At 51.2% G+C, this 16375-nt stretch overlaps 1 protein-coding gene across 5 annotated transcripts in view; it reads left to right on the forward strand.

The window, feature by feature from the left end:
* Nucleotides 1-357: 357 nt before the first annotated feature.
* Nucleotides 358-16375, forward strand: part of KDM2B (lysine demethylase 2B) — a 99717-nt gene continuing 83699 nt past the window's right edge. For 2 of the 5 annotated variants that reach the window (XM_053928892.1, XM_053928893.1), the window contains exons 1-4: nt 1658-1707; nt 2369-2513; nt 5298-5376; nt 6599-6645. In XM_053928892.1, the coding sequence (XP_053784867.1) occupies nt 1693-1707; nt 2369-2513; nt 5298-5376; nt 6599-6645 (286 nt within the window). In that variant the 5' untranslated portion in view covers nt 1658-1692. Of the gene's footprint in view, nt 435-935; nt 1313-1657; nt 1708-2368; nt 2514-5297; nt 5377-6598; nt 6646-16375 lie in introns of those variants that run through there. The other 3 variants (XM_053928894.1, XM_053928890.2, XM_053928891.2) reach the window with 3 other exon arrangements.

Raw genomic sequence — 16375 nt, forward strand, 5'->3', positions numbered from 1 at the left:
TTCCTGGTGCCCCATCCCAGAGCTCCTTCCATCTTTCCGCAGATTCTTCTTTATAAATGGCCAATAAGGGCTTACCCTCCGCCTGTTTGCCAGCTGTGTTAGGAGGCGCCAGATACAATTCTTTCGGCATTTCACTTCTGAGCGAGCGCAGGGACCTTTAAAAAATGTCCAGCTTCTGTTCCAGGGCTCGTCACCTAGCAAAGGACTCCACACACGCGGGCAGAATGAATGAATGAAAGGCATCGTCTTCTGGTCAGCTTGGATCTGAAAAGGCTCTGTTCTGGCTGAATTTCCTGTACCTGTGTGTGCGTGTGCGCGCGCGCGCGCGCGTGTATGTCCATCTTTTGAGTCTGGGAGTTTAAAAGTTATGCAGTTCGTACTGGAATGGAGCTGTGCTAATATCTTCCGGAGCCCTCAAATGCCTCCTCCTTATGGTAGGTCCGCATATGGGGTCTAGGAGGATCGTACCCCCCTCTCGCTGCCAAAAGACTTTCAGAAGAAAAAAAAATTATATATATATATATTAAAAATGCTTTGAATTTGGACCAGCCCTGTAGGTAATGGGGCGGGGTGGCTGAAGGAAGAGGAAAAGGAGTAGCTCGTGGGCAATGGGGGCAAGGATTGAGCTGGGGGGGTCGTCTTTTGGGGTGCCAAGCCTCACGGGCTTTCACGCAGGCTTGCTCCGCTTGCATTTCCGTGCCTCCCGCTGAGGCCAGCCGTGCAAATCTGCACCTCCCTCCCCCTCCTCCTTCCCTCCCTCCCTGCCCCGCCATCTCCGGGATGCGCCCTCCGCCTGCAACTCAGCCCTCCAAAAGTCAGCTCTGCACACAACTCCCGGGCCGCAGCGGCGCCTGCGTGCAGAAGCACACTCGTGACCCAACAACAAAACAGCGATGCCAGGGCACTAACGGCGCCCGGTGCCTCCTGAGCACCCTCCCCACCACACACCTCCCGGTGCCGCCGCCCCCGCCCCCCGGTCCCGGGCCGAGTGCTCCCCCCACTCTAGCCCGGCCGCGGGCTCAGAGCGCGATCGGCAACAATGTTTACGTTCCGGGGATTATGACGTCGACGCCTCCCCCCCCACAACTGCTGAAAATGGTTTCCTAGGACTTTGCAAACGGATCTGCTTAAGTGTTGGTGCAAAACTTTGTAGATCTCGGCTCTGGCTTGCTTTATTTATTTTTTTGGTTTGTTTTCTTTGGTCTTCTCTCCTTACCCCCTCTGCCAAAATGCAGGGGGCAGGAGTGTTGACAATTAATTGGTGAACTCTCCTAAAAAAATGGAGGCAGAGAAAGACTCTGGAAGAAGATTGGTGTGTAGCTTTTTTTTTTTCCCCCAAATCTGTATCTGGTATATGATAGATCTATTTTTTGTTGTTGTTGTTTCTCGCTGCCTTTTCTTTCCTTTTCTGTATTTTGCAAGAGGACCGGAAAAAAATATAATAAATTGCATGCAAAAGGAAGCCAGCAGATTACTCCTCCAGTCTGTTGTGAAGCTTAGAGTCTCAGACACTTAAGTGGAGAGGTGGTAGCGGGGAAAGGCGTGGAAGGGGGCTGAGCGGGCTCGGGGTTCGCCCCGAATCTAGGGGGCTGCGGGGCCAGGCGCCGGGCGGTGGAGGGAGGAGGCAGGGGATGCGGGGAGTGGCGGGGGAGTCTCCTTAGGAAGTGAGTGTGCGCGCGCGCTTGTGGGGAGATGAGGCAGCTGCTGGTGCGTTTTGGGGTCTCGGATGGGAGCTTTGTGGCGGGCGGTCAGCCTCTCCCCCTCCCAAGCTCAGAACCCCCCTCCCACCTCTTCTTCTCGCACTGGAGGGCGGTCGGCGGGGGCGGCTGGGGTCTCAGTCCTTCCATTTTAGCTTTCCAGCTTCCCGGGTAGGTCGGGGGCGGCTCCAGTCTTAGAAATGCCGCCAGCCCCCGGTTCCGGCTTCCCGGCTCTGCCGCCGCGGCAGCCGGGGCTGCAGTTAGCGCCGAGCCGGGCGCCGCCGCGGCTCCTCCCGGGGCCTACAGATGCCCCGCCAGCCCGTCCGCGGAGCCCCCTTCGCGGGTTACATAATGAAGCTCCCGGCCGAGTGAGCAAAAGTCAACACCTTCCGGGGGTGGGGAGCAAAGGGAGCCCCCCAGATGTCCCTTACATGGCCTCCGAAGATGCAGGAGAGGAATGCCCTGGAGGGCGCAGCCAGACACTTGGGGGTGCGGCCCCTCTCGTTATCCTGGTTTTCAGCATCTTTAGCATTTGCGCAAAGTTGCTCGGGTCGCACTGGTGGGGTACAGGGGTGCGCGGCTTCTGCACCTGTTGGAGCTGGGCCCAGGGTGAGAGGCGACCCTCAGGTCCCCCAATAACGTCCCGGGCTCTCTGGCTTGGGTCCCCGCAGCGCCCGATTGACCGCCAGAGATACGACGAGAACGAGGACTTGTCGGACGTGGAGGAGATCGTTAGTGTCCGCGGCTTCAGCCTGGAGGAGAAGCTGCGCAGCCAGCTGTACCAGGGGGACTTCGTGCACGCCATGGAGGGCAAAGGTGAGGCGCCCCTTCCTTCAGCCACCGTCCGCGCCACGGCCCGAGCGCACGTGGGGAGGGAGCTGCCGGTGGCTGGGTTCGTATTTCGCGCCCGCGTCCCCCATTCCAGGGGATCCGGTGACGAAACGAGGCCGAGCACTGGGGGGGTGGGGTGGGGTGGGGTGGGGTGGCGAGGGAGGAGGGCAGGCTGAAACCGGGGCCGGTTGAGGGCCTAGGCCCGGCCAGCGCCCACCACCAGCCCCAGGGTGGGCAGAGCCAGGGGTCTGGCCAACAGAGGGACCTGGGACGAACGGACGGGCAGACCGAGGGAAGGCACGCGCGCCGCGTTCTATCCCTCTCGGAGCCCGCCCAGCTCCTTACGCGCTGCCCGGCTGGAGTCGGACTGGGGTGAGGCGCCCAGGCCTGAAGCCGTGCAAACCCCGTGCTATTCGGGCCCTGCCAGTTGGAAGCTGGCGCTGGGGGCGCCCAGGGGTCACTGAGTGATGGGCCTCCTCAGGCCTGGAGTCTAAAACACCCCATCACCTGGCGGGCTCTGTCAGATTGGAGCAGAGTTTTTCGCTTGGGCCCCCACTGAAGCCGATGGCCTCTAGCCCGGCAGCTCTGACAGTTTGAAGAGGGGATTGCGGTTGAGGTGGTGATCGCCCCTCAGGTTTAAGGCTGAGTTCCCTGTCCTCTGGCACTTTTAAGTGAAGACTTGGGGCATCCCTCTAAGACATGGGGTTTCTTCGGGGCCTGAGCTCTGCTCCCTTTTGAGGGCCCTGCCAGTTTAGAGCCTCTAGGATTTGGGGATGCCACCCAGTTTGAGACTTTTAGGACCGTAATTTATCCCTGACCCTGGTACTAGGAATGTGTCTGGGGACATCGCCTGGTCTTTGGGGTGATGTGATGCTCTGGCTTGAGTCCAAGGCCTCCGGAGGTCCTGTGGGGTTTGGTGATTTGGAGGTGCCCTTGCTTACCTGGGCATTGCCCTTTGCTCTCTTGGGATTTGTAAGTTCATATCCCCCCCCCCACCAAATATTCGAGTTTCCTTTATGTAACTCTGGGTCCATTTTGTTTACCTCCCATCCCCCTTGGAAAACCCTTCCATCCCTCAGCGAGCTGATAACTGAGAAGCCCTCCCGCCCCCCAGGTTCCGCTCCAGTGGCTTGCCTCTGGGGTTAGTATTTCTAGAGACCGACCAGGCTTTGCATTTTTGAAGTTTCTCTTTTGTGCCCACTGTTTTCTGGGGCGCTGGGCTTCCGTGGTAGGGGGTGGTTGTGGGGGGAGGGAATAAGAAGTTTCTTCCAGCCTGTCCAGTCTTTAAGGGGCCATTCTCAACTTCATTTAAATTTCCTTAGCACAAATGGGATTTTAATGCTTCTCCTTTCTTCGCCCTCAAACTGAGTAGTTGGCAGATCCTATGAGGAAACAATATGCAAACTCTTCCTAGTCATTTGTGAGGAATTCTCTGCCCAGGACCTCAGATAGTTTTCTCAGGCCCGTTGGAGGAAGCTGAAGCTGACCCTGGGGGTGGGCTTTGGGTATGTGTGTAGGGGGCCAGGGATTCCAGCAAGGGAGATTGCTTCAATCTGCTGTCCAGGCTCCTTTCAAAGGAGACGGCCCTAGGGTTTTGGTAGTTAATTCAGATCTGGCCCCAAAACTCGAGGGAGGAGCTGAGAAACAGAAGGAGCCCTTAGCCTGGATTCAAGATAGAAGCTTCTTAAACTTCTGTGGCTTCAAATCCTTAGGAATCCCCATTCACTCTGAGCCCCTGGGGATCTGAGCTGCTAAGGTCAGGGCTTTCCCCAGCTCTGGTTTTGTTCTCTCCCTCTCTGAGCTGCGCTGCCTTGGCCTCCTCCCCCTCCAAGCTGCCCCGGTGAACTGCTTCCCTGGGGCAGGGGCTTCTGTGACCTGTGAGCTTCCCCGTCTCTCTTCTGACCAGCCGGCGAGGCCCGGTGCCCTCGTGGATTGTTCCGTTCCGTGAAGGTTTGGGGCTGTGAGGGTTTATCTCAGCCTCTCTCCCCTCCATAGTTAGGGTAAGGGCTTGGGGGTCTGCACCAGACAAACCGCAGGTGGAAAACTGTGCTGTGAATTTTCTCTGGGCTTCTCCACGTCCTCTTTGCACAGTCTTCTTCGCCCAGGGAGCATCCCTCTCGGTTATCCAGTTGGAGCAAGTATTGTGACGGCTGCAGCACAATTTCACTATTAAGACAACAAAGCTGTGCCCAGTTCCCTAGTTATTTTGGCACCAAATACACAGTTTCCAGGGAAACCGGCTTTCCCCCCCTCCCCTTCACTATACAGGATATTACAATAAGATCTTCCCCGAAGCTTAGCTACAATGAGAACCCTCCTCCCAGCCTCCTCTCTGGGCCTTCTGATCCTCCCAGGTGGCATTCTTCAGTTTCGCAGTCCCTTCACTTTCTGAGCTCAGCTAGGGATGCGATTCTCTGTCCCTTTTTCTCAGCACCAGCCCCGGCTCCTTCTGTGTGGGGTTCTTTCATGAGTCTCCCCTCCCCAATCCTCACCCAGCCTTGGGCTGTTCATTGACAAGTTCTGACCCGTGGGGCATGCCGGGAATGACTGAGTAGGCAGAGGAGCTGAGAGTTGGCATGGCTTCTCTTGGGCTTCGCCTAATCCATTTCCCTGTCATTTTCCATGGAGCTTTTGCCCTCGAGCTGGTGCCTGCATCTACTATAACCCCTGCCCCTTCCGCCATCATTTTTCTTCCCCTAACCAATTGATTGTGCTTCATTTGCTGCTTCATGACTTCACCAGCTTGTTTTAATTTCAATATCCAAACAGATTTCAACTACGAGTATGTGCAGAGAGAAGCTCTCAGGGTTCCCCTGATATTTCCAGAGAAGGATGGACTGGGAATTAAGTAAGTTGCTGAAACTAATTGCTCCCTCCTCCGCCCCCACCCTCTGCCTCCCGAACAGTGTGTAGCTTGGGATGGATTTCTTATATCCTTTGCTCCACCTCTTAACACTGGGAAGGATGTTGCTTCATAATCTGGGGGATACACTGTCTCCTTGTTCAAGACCTGACAAAAGGGAAAAACCCTCCAAAGATTGGACTTATTCAGAGAATTTGGGCAAAGAGGATATAGGGTGTTTAAACAGTGTCGACTTTTCCCCTGATTTACCCCAGTTAAGTTGCAGTGACTTCCTAAAGAGAGTGTTCCCCCACTCCAAATCAGGAAACTGAGGCAGGGCCTGGGCTGGGAAGGAATTGGCCAGGCTCCTAGGTCCAGAGGCAGGGCACCTGGATAAGTCTTTCTCCTTTGACTCCCACTGTGTGGGAATTGGTCCTTTCCTGTGGAGGGTGTGGCTCCTAGGATGCCAGGCCTGTCTCCCCCTTCTCAGCCTGTCCTAGCACCTGCCTCTGCACTGGGTCTTGTTTGGTTTACGTTCTCTTAGAGATCTGTCAGAGCTCCAGGTGGGGAGACATCTGGGAGGCAGGCTGGAAGAACAGGTTTCTACCTCTTGGGCAGGGGTGGGGAAGAGGCTGAGGGTGTCATCCCAGCTTGCTGCCTTCTCTGGCACCTCCTGCCAGACTTGCGCAAGAGTCTCATTCCTTGGGGTAGAAATTAAACCTGAGGCATCGTTGTTAATGAATAGTGAATGTCACCATAATCATTACAGCTAGCCATGTTACCATACCCCTGGAGTTGGTATGATGAGTGTGCCTTATCTCCCCTCTAAACTCACAGGGGTCCCTCCCACCCTCCTTAAAACTCATCATGCAGATTATTTTCTAGAGGAAGAGTCACAAAGAGGGGCGCCCGCCCTAAAAGAAACAGGGGTTTGAATGCCCGGCTCTGGCCCTTACTTTTGACACCGCACTTCGGTCGTCCCGGGAAAAGTGGGCAGACAGTGGATGTCCCCTTTCCTTCTTGTAGCAGGGCCGAATTCAGGTGTTGGGGAGAGTGTGCGGGTTTGGTTTGCCCATTGGGGTGAGTTGGGTTTAACAGTGACTCTCCCTTGAAGTACCCGAAATGAGATCAAGGGAACCCTCTTGGAAAAATGGTCACCCTGCCCCCAGAGTTGGGTCTAACTCAGGAGTTTCTGGCCTCTCACCGAAGTCTGCTCCTCGTTTTACAGGATGCCTGACCCTGACTTCACCGTCCGGGACGTCAAGCTGCTAGTGGGTGAGTTGCTGGCTGTGCGTGTAGATGGAGCGATGCTGAGGTAGGGAGAGGGAGAAAAGGAAGGAGGCCTGACCGCCTGCCTGCTTAGGTTTTAACTGCCTCTGACAACACAGTCCCTGTGGGCGGGGGCAGGAGCAGGTGTGAGCTGAATCCGTGTCATTGTGGGGAACAGGGCAGATTGCGAAGTCCTAAGGAGCCGGATCAGAGGGTGTCTCTCAGTGCACAGTTCGACGAGGCTGATTTGGACCCCAGCCTCCAGCTTGGGTGTTGGCGACGCAATCTCAGATCTCTCCTTTGCGTTTTCGAGTTGCAGGGTGAGCCCTGTGTGCTTTGTGACTTTCTGACTTTCCACGGGAGGGCTCGTTCCCTTGTTCCCACTTCCTCAGGGCGCTCGACAGGTCTGGGGCCGGGCTGGCTGCTGAGTGCCCATCGCAGGCTGGTTAATGCCCGGAGTCCCCGCAGAGTGGCTGCTTACCTGGGGCTCCAGACTGCTGACCAGGTAGCAGGTGGCATTTCAGATTTCACAGGAAGTCATTCAATAAATCCGTTCTTTCCAGAAGTGTTTCTCAAGTGGCTCCTACATTTAGCTGTGAGCATGACAGACAAAATTCCTGCCCTCTTGGTTGGAGTGATGGGCAAGAAAAGTCAGCAGCTTTTAAAAATAGGTCTTTCTTAAAAAATCGTATTTATTGATTTGAGAGAGAAAGAAAAGCAGCTATTGGTTGTTCTGCTCAGTTATGCATTCATTGGTTGTCTTGCACGATCGAACCTGCAACCTTGGTGCATTGGGACAACACTCCAACCAACTGAGCTACCCAGTCAGGGCTAAAAATATATATGCTTTTGAAGGGTGATAGAGGCTGAGAAGGAGTAAAGTAGGTTAATGTGATGGATCGTGACGGTGTTTTATTTAGATGGGGGTGTCAAAGGAGGGCCTGGGGGTGGTGTGTGAGGACATTTGGACAGAGACCTGACTGATGAGAAGTCAGCTGTGGGAAAGAACATTCCAGATTGTTGGATGAACAAAGGCAAAGGTCAGGAGGTATGAGAGGAGCAGAATGAGCGAGGGGAAAGGCAGCGTAAGAAGGGAGAGGCCCCAGGGCCAGGTTCGTGTAGGGCCTGGTAGGGAGTCGGGGTTTGACTGCTGGAGTGATGGGAATGCACTTGGGAGTTTAATGTGCGGTGAGCAGGTAACTGTAACCTGATTATTTTCTTGGGTGGGGGGTGGTTACACAGTTTTCTAAATATTGAGATAAAATTCACATACCACCAACGGCACCATTGAGCCCTTTTGGACTGTACAATCTAGAGGTATTTAGTATGGGCACAATGTTGTGTGACCATCAGCACAGTATTATTCCGGAACACTTCTTTCACCCTCAAAACGAACGCCGTACCTCCCAGTTCCCCTCTGCCTCTATCCCCTGTCAGCCACTGATCTGCTTTTTGCCTCTGTGGGTTTGTCTATTCTGGGCATTTCATGTCAGTGGAATCATAATATGTACTCCTTTGTGTCTGGCTTCTCCCGCTCAGAGTCATGTTCTCGAGGTTCATTCACGTTGTGGCAGGTGTCAGGGCTTTGTTCCTTTTAATGGCTGAGTAATATTCCACGATGTGGACGGACCATGTTTTGTGTAGCAGCTGATGGATGGACATTTTGGTTGTTTCCAGTTCTTAGCTTTTATGGATAATGGTCCTATAGATATTTATGTACGAGTCTTAGGTGGACATATGTTTTATTTCTCTTGGGTATATTCCTGGGGATGGAATTGCTGGGTCATTCGGTAACTATATTTAACCTCCCGAGGAACTGCCAGCCTGTTTTTCAAAGCAGCTGCACCATTTTACGTGCCCATTAGCAATGTCTGAGGGCTCCAATTTCTCCACATGCGCGCCAACACTTGTCATTGTCTGTCTTTTTGATGAGAGCCATCCTAGTGGGTGTGAAGTGGTGTGATCTCATTGAAGTTTTCTAAAAGCGGATTCTGGTAGCTGTGTGGGGGGTGAAGACAGCTGACCAGTGGGTGTGTCAGATAATCCAGCGTGAATAATTGACCCAAAAGTGTGTTAACTGATACTCAGAAGGGAGGGCCATTGTCTGGACGGAGGAGATGGTACTGATGACGGAAGGACCTCAGTTAATTGGCCGGGGCTTGCTCTGGAGGGGATGGGTTTCTTTTTTAAGTGGTATTCCAGAAGTGTTGAAGGAAGTGAAAGTCAGAGCAGAGAGGGGGAAAACCTTCCAGATAAGACAGTGGGCTCCATAAATTAAGTCTCAAGACCCAGGAGGCACAGGCAACCAGCTCTGGTGCCTCAACCCAGCCCCAGCCTTTGCTGTTAAAGAACCTTGTTTGAGGCCCAGCCCTGCTAGTTGATAGGTGATTTGGGGCAGTCTGCTTAACCTCCCTAAGCCTCAGTGTCCTCATCTGCAAAGTGGAGCTTAATTGCAGAATCTGCCTGAAAGAAGAGCTCTATAAGAAAATGAATAGGATGCTTGGAATTATGCTGGATGATGGATGGTGGATGCTCAGTGAGAGGTCCCCGTTATTATTTATTGGGCTCATGAGATCTTCTTTATGATCAAGGATTAAAGCCAGATTCTCAAATCTGGGGTTCAGGCTACATCCCAGTCTTAACTGACCTTGCTCTTGGCCCTTTGGAGGAATTTTCAAGCCCTCTGCGTCTCATGACGCTCTGGTTGTGTCCAGGCCGCCTCTTCTTCCCTTCAGCCTCACTCTTCTCGTTATGGAAGAAAATCAGTGGTGCTCATGTCCTTGCCAGCTCTCAGAAAGCCTAGGATGGCAAAGACAGTAGAACTAGCCCTGTCTGGTGTGGCTCAGTGGATTGAGCACTGGCCTGTGAACCAAAGGGTCACCAGTTCAATTCCCAGTCAGGGCACATGCCTGGGTTGCAGACCAGGTCCCCAGTAGGGGGTGCACAAGAGGCAACCACACATTGGTGTTTCTCTCCTTTTCTTTCTCCCTCCCTTTCCCTTTCTCTAAAGAAATTAATAAATAAAATCTTAAAATCTTAATAAGAAAGAAAGCAGGAACCTGCACAGCCTCCCCTGGCACTTCTGTGATGATCAGATGGTGGATGAATATTGAAGTGCTTTGTAAGGTGTAGCAAGCTCTGACGCCAGGACAGATGCCTGTAATTATGGTTAGCGTGGGGTGTTATTACCCCGTTTCAGTGCACACAGACATCCAGAGAGCGGCCATAGGGCACTTTTGTAATAGTGCCTTAAGTGACAAGTGTAACTCAAGCTGACCTAAGCAAAGCAGAATTCACAGGCTTCCATAATAAGTTCAAGCAAGGGGTGCTTCCAGGATCGTCTAGATCTAAGAGCTCCAAGAAGATCTCAAGAAGTTGCCTATTTTCCTTTCTGTTTCCCTCTTTTGCTACATCTTTCTTTATTCTTTGGCAAGCTTCTCCCTGTGTGGTGGCAAAGTTGGGGAGCCAGCAGCTCTAGGCTTTGCCCCTACCAGCTCAGGGTCCTCCTTCCCAACCCCACCCCCTCCAGTAATTTCATCAGCTGTCTCTGGATGGGCCTCTGATTGGCTTAGCACACCCACACCTCCTGGAGCTGGTGGCCCCGAGGGACTCGGGGTTGCTGGGTGATGTGAACATGCCCCTCATGTAAATGGGAGTCCTGCTTTGGAAGGGGAGGCTGGACCAACCCTCCAGTTAGTGTGGGATCTCAGCCTCCTGCCCCCTCCCCAGGATCTGTTTTGGGAGGCGACTGTTTGAGAAAGAGACAATGACTTGGGGCTACAGATTCTTTTCTAATGTCTTATTTATTTTTTAGAGAGAGGGAAAGGGAGGGAGAAATTGGAGAGAAACAGCTATTGGTTGCCTCTCTCACACTGCAACTAGGGACCTGGCCCGCAATCCAGACAAGTGCCCTGACCAGGAATTGAACTGGCAATCCTTCAGTCCACAGGCCAGCACTCAATCCAGTGAGCCACACCAGCCAGGGCTAAATGAATAAACTCTTAAAAAAACCTTTTTATTCAAGTATAATACATGAGGGAGGATCCAAAAAAACCCCCTGGAATTATCTTCTGGAAGGCAGGCCTCTTATAATCCAGGCTTCCCCCGCTAGGTGAGTGTTCTAGGAACCCATCTACATCAGGGTATCTGCTGGTATTGTTGTGAGAGGCTGTGTTTGGCTTCAGTGAATTTTTTTGAAGACTCTTTCAATGCGTCTGCCCATTTCATGTTGGGTGATTTATGAGCGCACCTGCCCACGCTGAGCGTTCAGCAGTTTTGGACCAAAAACGGCATGACCCCTGTGCCTCACCCTCCCTATTCACCTGATCTTGCCCCGAGCGACTTTTTTTGTTTCTCTGGATGAAAAAAGTCCTCAGAGGGAAACCTTTTGCCGATGTGGAGGAGATGAAACAAAAAACAGCAGAAGCACTAAAAGGCATCAGAATCCACGAGTTCAAACACTGTTTTGAGTGCCGGGAAAAAGTCTCCATAGGTGTATTGCATCAAAAGGAGAGTACTGTGAAGGCGACTGAAATTGACACTCGTAAGACTAAATACAGAATTTTTAATTAAAAAATTCTGCTTTCTTTGGGTCCCCTCGTATACATAGGAAAGTGCACATACAGTAACCACACAGGCTCGGTAATTTTAATAACTGGGGCACACCAGGGTGAGCAGCACCCCAGTGCCAGCACCCCTCGAATTCCCGTGCAGTTAGCACCCGCCCCTGTCATCCTGACATCTGGCAGGGCAGATGAATCTTGCGTGTCAGTGGACCCACACAGGGTGTCCCCTTGGGGTTTTGGCTTCTTTCGTGCACCTTGGTCTTTATGAGATTCATTCATATTGTGTGTAGGTGTAGGTGATTTATTTTTCACTGCTATGTGGTTTTCCATTATGTGACTTTATGCGTTGTGAATTTATTCATTCTACTATTACTGGCCATTTGGGTAATTGTCAGTTTAAGGCTATACGTGTAGTGTTGCTGTGAACATTGTAGAACATGACTGGGTGAGCAGATGGATGCTTTTCTGTTAGAAATATGCAGGGGGTGCAAAAGTAGCTTTATAGTTTGAGTACAGGAAACAGGGTTTACTTTTGTATTATTATTTATTTTATTTATATGTTTTAAATTTATTGACTTGAGAGAAAGGGTGGGGAGAGAAAGAGAGAGAGAGAGAAACAGCGATTTGTTGTTCCACTCATTTATGCATTCGTGGCTGATTCTTCTATGTGTCCTGACCAGGGATCAAACCTGAAACCTTGGTGTATTGCGATGATGCTCTAACCAACTGAACTGCCAGCCAGGGCCATATTCTTGTATTAATTTTTAATTAATTATTATATTTTCCATACAAACAATTGTATACCGGTTTTTGCCCCGCCCTGTATTTAAAAGCGGAATTGCTGGGGTCATAGAAAATGCATGTATGTTCAGGTTCAGTAGTTACTGTCAAGCAATTTGTTCAGAGGGGTTGTTCTGGTTCTGAGCGCGCCACATCCTCACGGGGGGTTGGCGTTTCCATCCCTTCCGTTTTGGTCAGGCTTCCATGCTGGTGGGACTACAGTGGTATCCCACTGTGGTTTTAGTTTGCATTTCTCTCACGACGAACGGAATGGAGCTCCATTTCACGTTTATTTGCTATTTGGATATCCTCTGCTGTGAAATATCTGATCAGGCCTTTTCTCCATTGTTTTATTTTAAAGGATTGTCTCTTCCTGAGTTTGCTGTGGCTGCATAACAGCACCGCAGACTGGGTGACTTAAACAACAGAAATGTCTTTCCTCCTAATTCTGGAGCTAGAAATTGCAGATCTCCATGGCAGCTGGGCTGGTTTCTTCGAAGTTCTCTGCCCTTGGCGTGCTGGTCTGCATCTTCTCTCCGTGTCTTCACATCGTCTTCCCTCTGCGTTTATTTGTGTCCCCTCTCCTCGTTTGAGGATGCCAGTCTCATGGGATGAGGGCCCACCCGATAGAACTCATGTTAATTTAATCACCTCTTTAAAGGCCTTATCCCCAAGTACGCTTACATATTGAGTTACTGGGGGTTACGACTTGAACATACGGAATTTCGGGGATACATGTCAGCCCATGACATAAAGATTCTTTGTATATTCTGGATATGGGTACACATTCTAGAATCTTCTCTTTGTGGGCCACCTTTTCATACTCTTAAAAATGTCTTTGAATAAACAGAAGCTCTTAGTTGTAACATAGATCATTTAGCTCATCTTGGTTCATTAGTGGTTCTTGTCTCTTGTTTCAGAAATTTTTGCATGCTCCAAGGTCATGAAGATGTCCATACATTTTTATCAAAAAACCTATCATTTGAACTCTCACATTTCAACTGTAGTTCACCTGGGGTTGACTTTTTTTGTGCGTGTGTTTGGTACAAGAGAGAGGTCAAGGTCCTTTTCCTATATAGATACCCAGTTGACTCAGTACTGTTATTAAAGAAACACCCTCGCCCCAAGGCACCGAAGCGTCATCTTCGTCGTAAATCAGCGGACTGCCTTTGTGCGGGTCTGTTTCTGGATGCTCTAATCTGTGTTTCCCCACGGAAGACGGATGATTTCACAGCTGTGAATTCGGAGTTGAGGGAATAGGGAGGAGACTGGAGCAGAGAGCATTTTTCCTGTCTCTGAAGATGATTTAAACCCACTGAAAAAACGTATCCATAAAGTGATTCATTGTTCATACTGTGGCACCTAGGATCTGCAGCTAGGGGGTCTTACCAATTGCCCCTTTATTGGATTTCTCTCTGTTGAGGATGCTCAAGCCAACTGATGCTTTCTTTGGCCCCTTTTCTTGAAAAATCTTCATGATAAATCACCTCATTCAATATTCATTTATTCTTCCAATTATAGTAATAATCACCTCTCTTTCACTGGATGTTTACCATGTGACCTCATTTTGTCCTCACCAATAATCATATAAAGTGTTATTGTTGACTTCTGCAGACCAGGGATCTGAGGCTTGGAGGGATCGAGCCTCACAGTGAGTGGGCAGTGGAGCCAGGGCTCAAGTCAGCTTGAGGTGTTTCCAAAGCCTGTGCTTTTGCTTTACAACTTGCTACCCTCACCCCCACCCTGTCCCCAATGTGAACCCTCCTTCATTCTTCACTCATAAACGTACTGGGCCTCTGTCTGTGTTGTGTCTGGTTACGTAGACTCCTGAGACCTGGGCTCTGCCCTTGACCGGCTGTGCTTAGGGAAACAGCCAAATTAAAGGTGGCTTGTCCCCAGACCTTCTCTTTTTAAAAAGATTTTTAAAATTTAATTTTAGAGAGAGGGGAAGGGAGGGAGAAAGAGAGGGAGAGAAACATCAATGTGCAATAGAAAAATCGATTGGTTGCCTCTCACACACCCCCAACTGGGGGACCTGGCCCATAACCCAGCGAAGACAGTTCACAGGCCAGCACTCATTCCATTAAGCCACATCAGCCAGGACTTTTTTTTTTTTTTCTTAAGTTTAAACACTGAAAGAGTCCTTAGAATTCTTCTAGTCCTGCTTTCCCATTTTACAGGTGGGAAGAACTGAGGCCTAGAGAGAAGTAAGTTGCAAGTTGCCCAGACAGTAGATGGCACATCAGATTCTAATGTAGGTTTAAATTTCAGCGATTGGGAGAAAGTGATGCTTGTAACAGAACCCCAGAGGAACAGTAGACGTGTGCATGTTGGGTGGGGGGAGGGTGTGTGGGTGTGTAGATGAGTTCAGTTCTGGCCACACTGAATTTGAGCCCAGCAGAGAAGTCAAGGTTGGACAGACAGGTGGGGGAGGCATCTGATTGGCAGAATACATAGAAATGCGAGAAGGGAAAGGTGGATGAGGTCAGGAGAGCTGAGGCCCGTGAGTGCCCAGGGAGGAGGAGGATTTGGGGGTGCAGTAATATTCTCAGGTGTTCCATCTATAAGATGAACACCCACCTCACTGATTGGTTTTATTTCCCTTTTCCTAGAAAGCTAGGGCTATAAAAGCAAAGACTGGGTCATGCTCAGGGCCATGGGGAACTATGCTTGCCTCTGCCCACTGTTTGTCTAATACAGCTCAGCCCCTGGGGGCCGGGCTCCATGGAGTACAGGCACTAGTAACGACTGTTCACAGAGATCTTACTACTACAAGCCAGCGACCATGCCTGTATTATTTTGTCTGAGCCACGTAAAACCGTATTTATCACTGCCCCCATTTTATACCTGTCAAATCTGAGGCTCAGAGTGACTCGTCACAGCCAAACAGGGAGTGTGTGGAAGAGCTAAGGTTTGTGCGCACCTCTGTCTGACGGTGGAGCAGTGGCTGGCTCTCAGCATCTCCTGCTCCAGAAGGTTGCTGTCCTTGCCTTGAGTGGCTTTTCAGATTTGCCTGCCTGATTGGGTTCTGCCCCGATTTGTTAGTCTGGGTTTGCGTCTTATGCCCACCTGTCTATGAGGGTTGGAGTCTTGATCCCAGAGGACAGCCTGGCACTGATCTGTCCTGGGGGTCATTTTAAAAGGTGCAGAGGTGAGGAGGCGGAAGTTGTTAGTGCTTTGGGAAACCCTGGGCACCTTTGCAAGCCTAGGCCTGGGGGGAGGATTTTTCCCCAGGTCAGTTTGGGACCATGTCTTTAATGGGACCCCTGCTTTTATGTTTACAAAGTGCTTTTGGTAATTGTGTGAAGTCACTAGGGCAGGTCCTATTGTCTCCACTGTCCAGGTACAGAAACTGAGGCCTAGTGAAGTTCAGGGATATACCCAAGGCCTCCCTGCTGGGAAATAGAAGAGTGGGATTTGAACCTGTGACCAATGCTCTTGCTAATAAAGTCGGCCTCTGTGAGATGGATGAGGAAAGCCTCCCTAGGAGAGAACTAAAAAAACCAGTCCAGAAACTTAAGGATGATAGAGAAGGTTCCAGAATGATAGACCAGTTGTGTGCACTCTCTGAAGGGCAGGCTTGGGGGGGTTTGGGGTCAGGGCCCACATGTGCTTCATATGAGTGTTCAAGGTGACTTTCAGCAGCCCCTCCCGGCTTGGAGCCGGGGACTCTTGGAGCTGACTGATGGAGCCTTCACAGCAAGGGCCATGGGGCCACGGATTAATTTATGCAGCTGGAATTTGTTGGATGTGTGTGTAGCCTGTGAGCCCAGTGAACCAATGAGACTGGGAGGGAGGGGCGGAAGGAGGGGAGAGAGGAGGGGGGCTGAGCTGTTGGCCTACTTAGCAATGCCAGGCACCCAGCTCCTGCGGAGAACATATCCCCTGTAACCCATTGCCTTCAGGGGCCTGAGAGTTCCAGCGCTGTGAATCCCATGCAGGTTCCAGAGGGCAGCTTGTCCCTGTCACCTGCTCCGGGGTGGCTGCTTCCCAAAGCTTGGAGGGCCACATTCCACCTTAGCACTGATCTGTCCCTTCTGTCCCTGCGGGCATTTGCTGGGCTTCCTGCTCAGAGACGGGCACTTGTATGGAGTGCAGGAGACGGGCAAAGCTCTTCTTTGCCACTGGTAGCAGCTCAGACAGGGAACCTGAGAAGACAGCGCTAACTCTTAATCCCCCAGCTCAGGCTGAAAGGGACTGGCAGGCCCCAACTGTCCCCGGTGACCCCTCTGGGCCTCTTCTGCCTCCTTCCCCCCAGTTCACATTCAAGGGATCTGATCTGAGGACTTAAGAAGTAGGCTAAAAGTCAGCACGGCAGCCCTGGAAGAGGACCGACAAATGACCTAACCCAGTGGTTTTCAAAGGGAGTTCCTAAGAGTCTGGCTGTGAGT

This window comes from Desmodus rotundus, chromosome 7, assembly GCF_022682495.2.
Source record: "Desmodus rotundus isolate HL8 chromosome 7, HLdesRot8A.1, whole genome shotgun sequence".
NCBI classification, from domain to species: domain Eukaryota; kingdom Metazoa; phylum Chordata; class Mammalia; order Chiroptera; family Phyllostomidae; genus Desmodus; species Desmodus rotundus.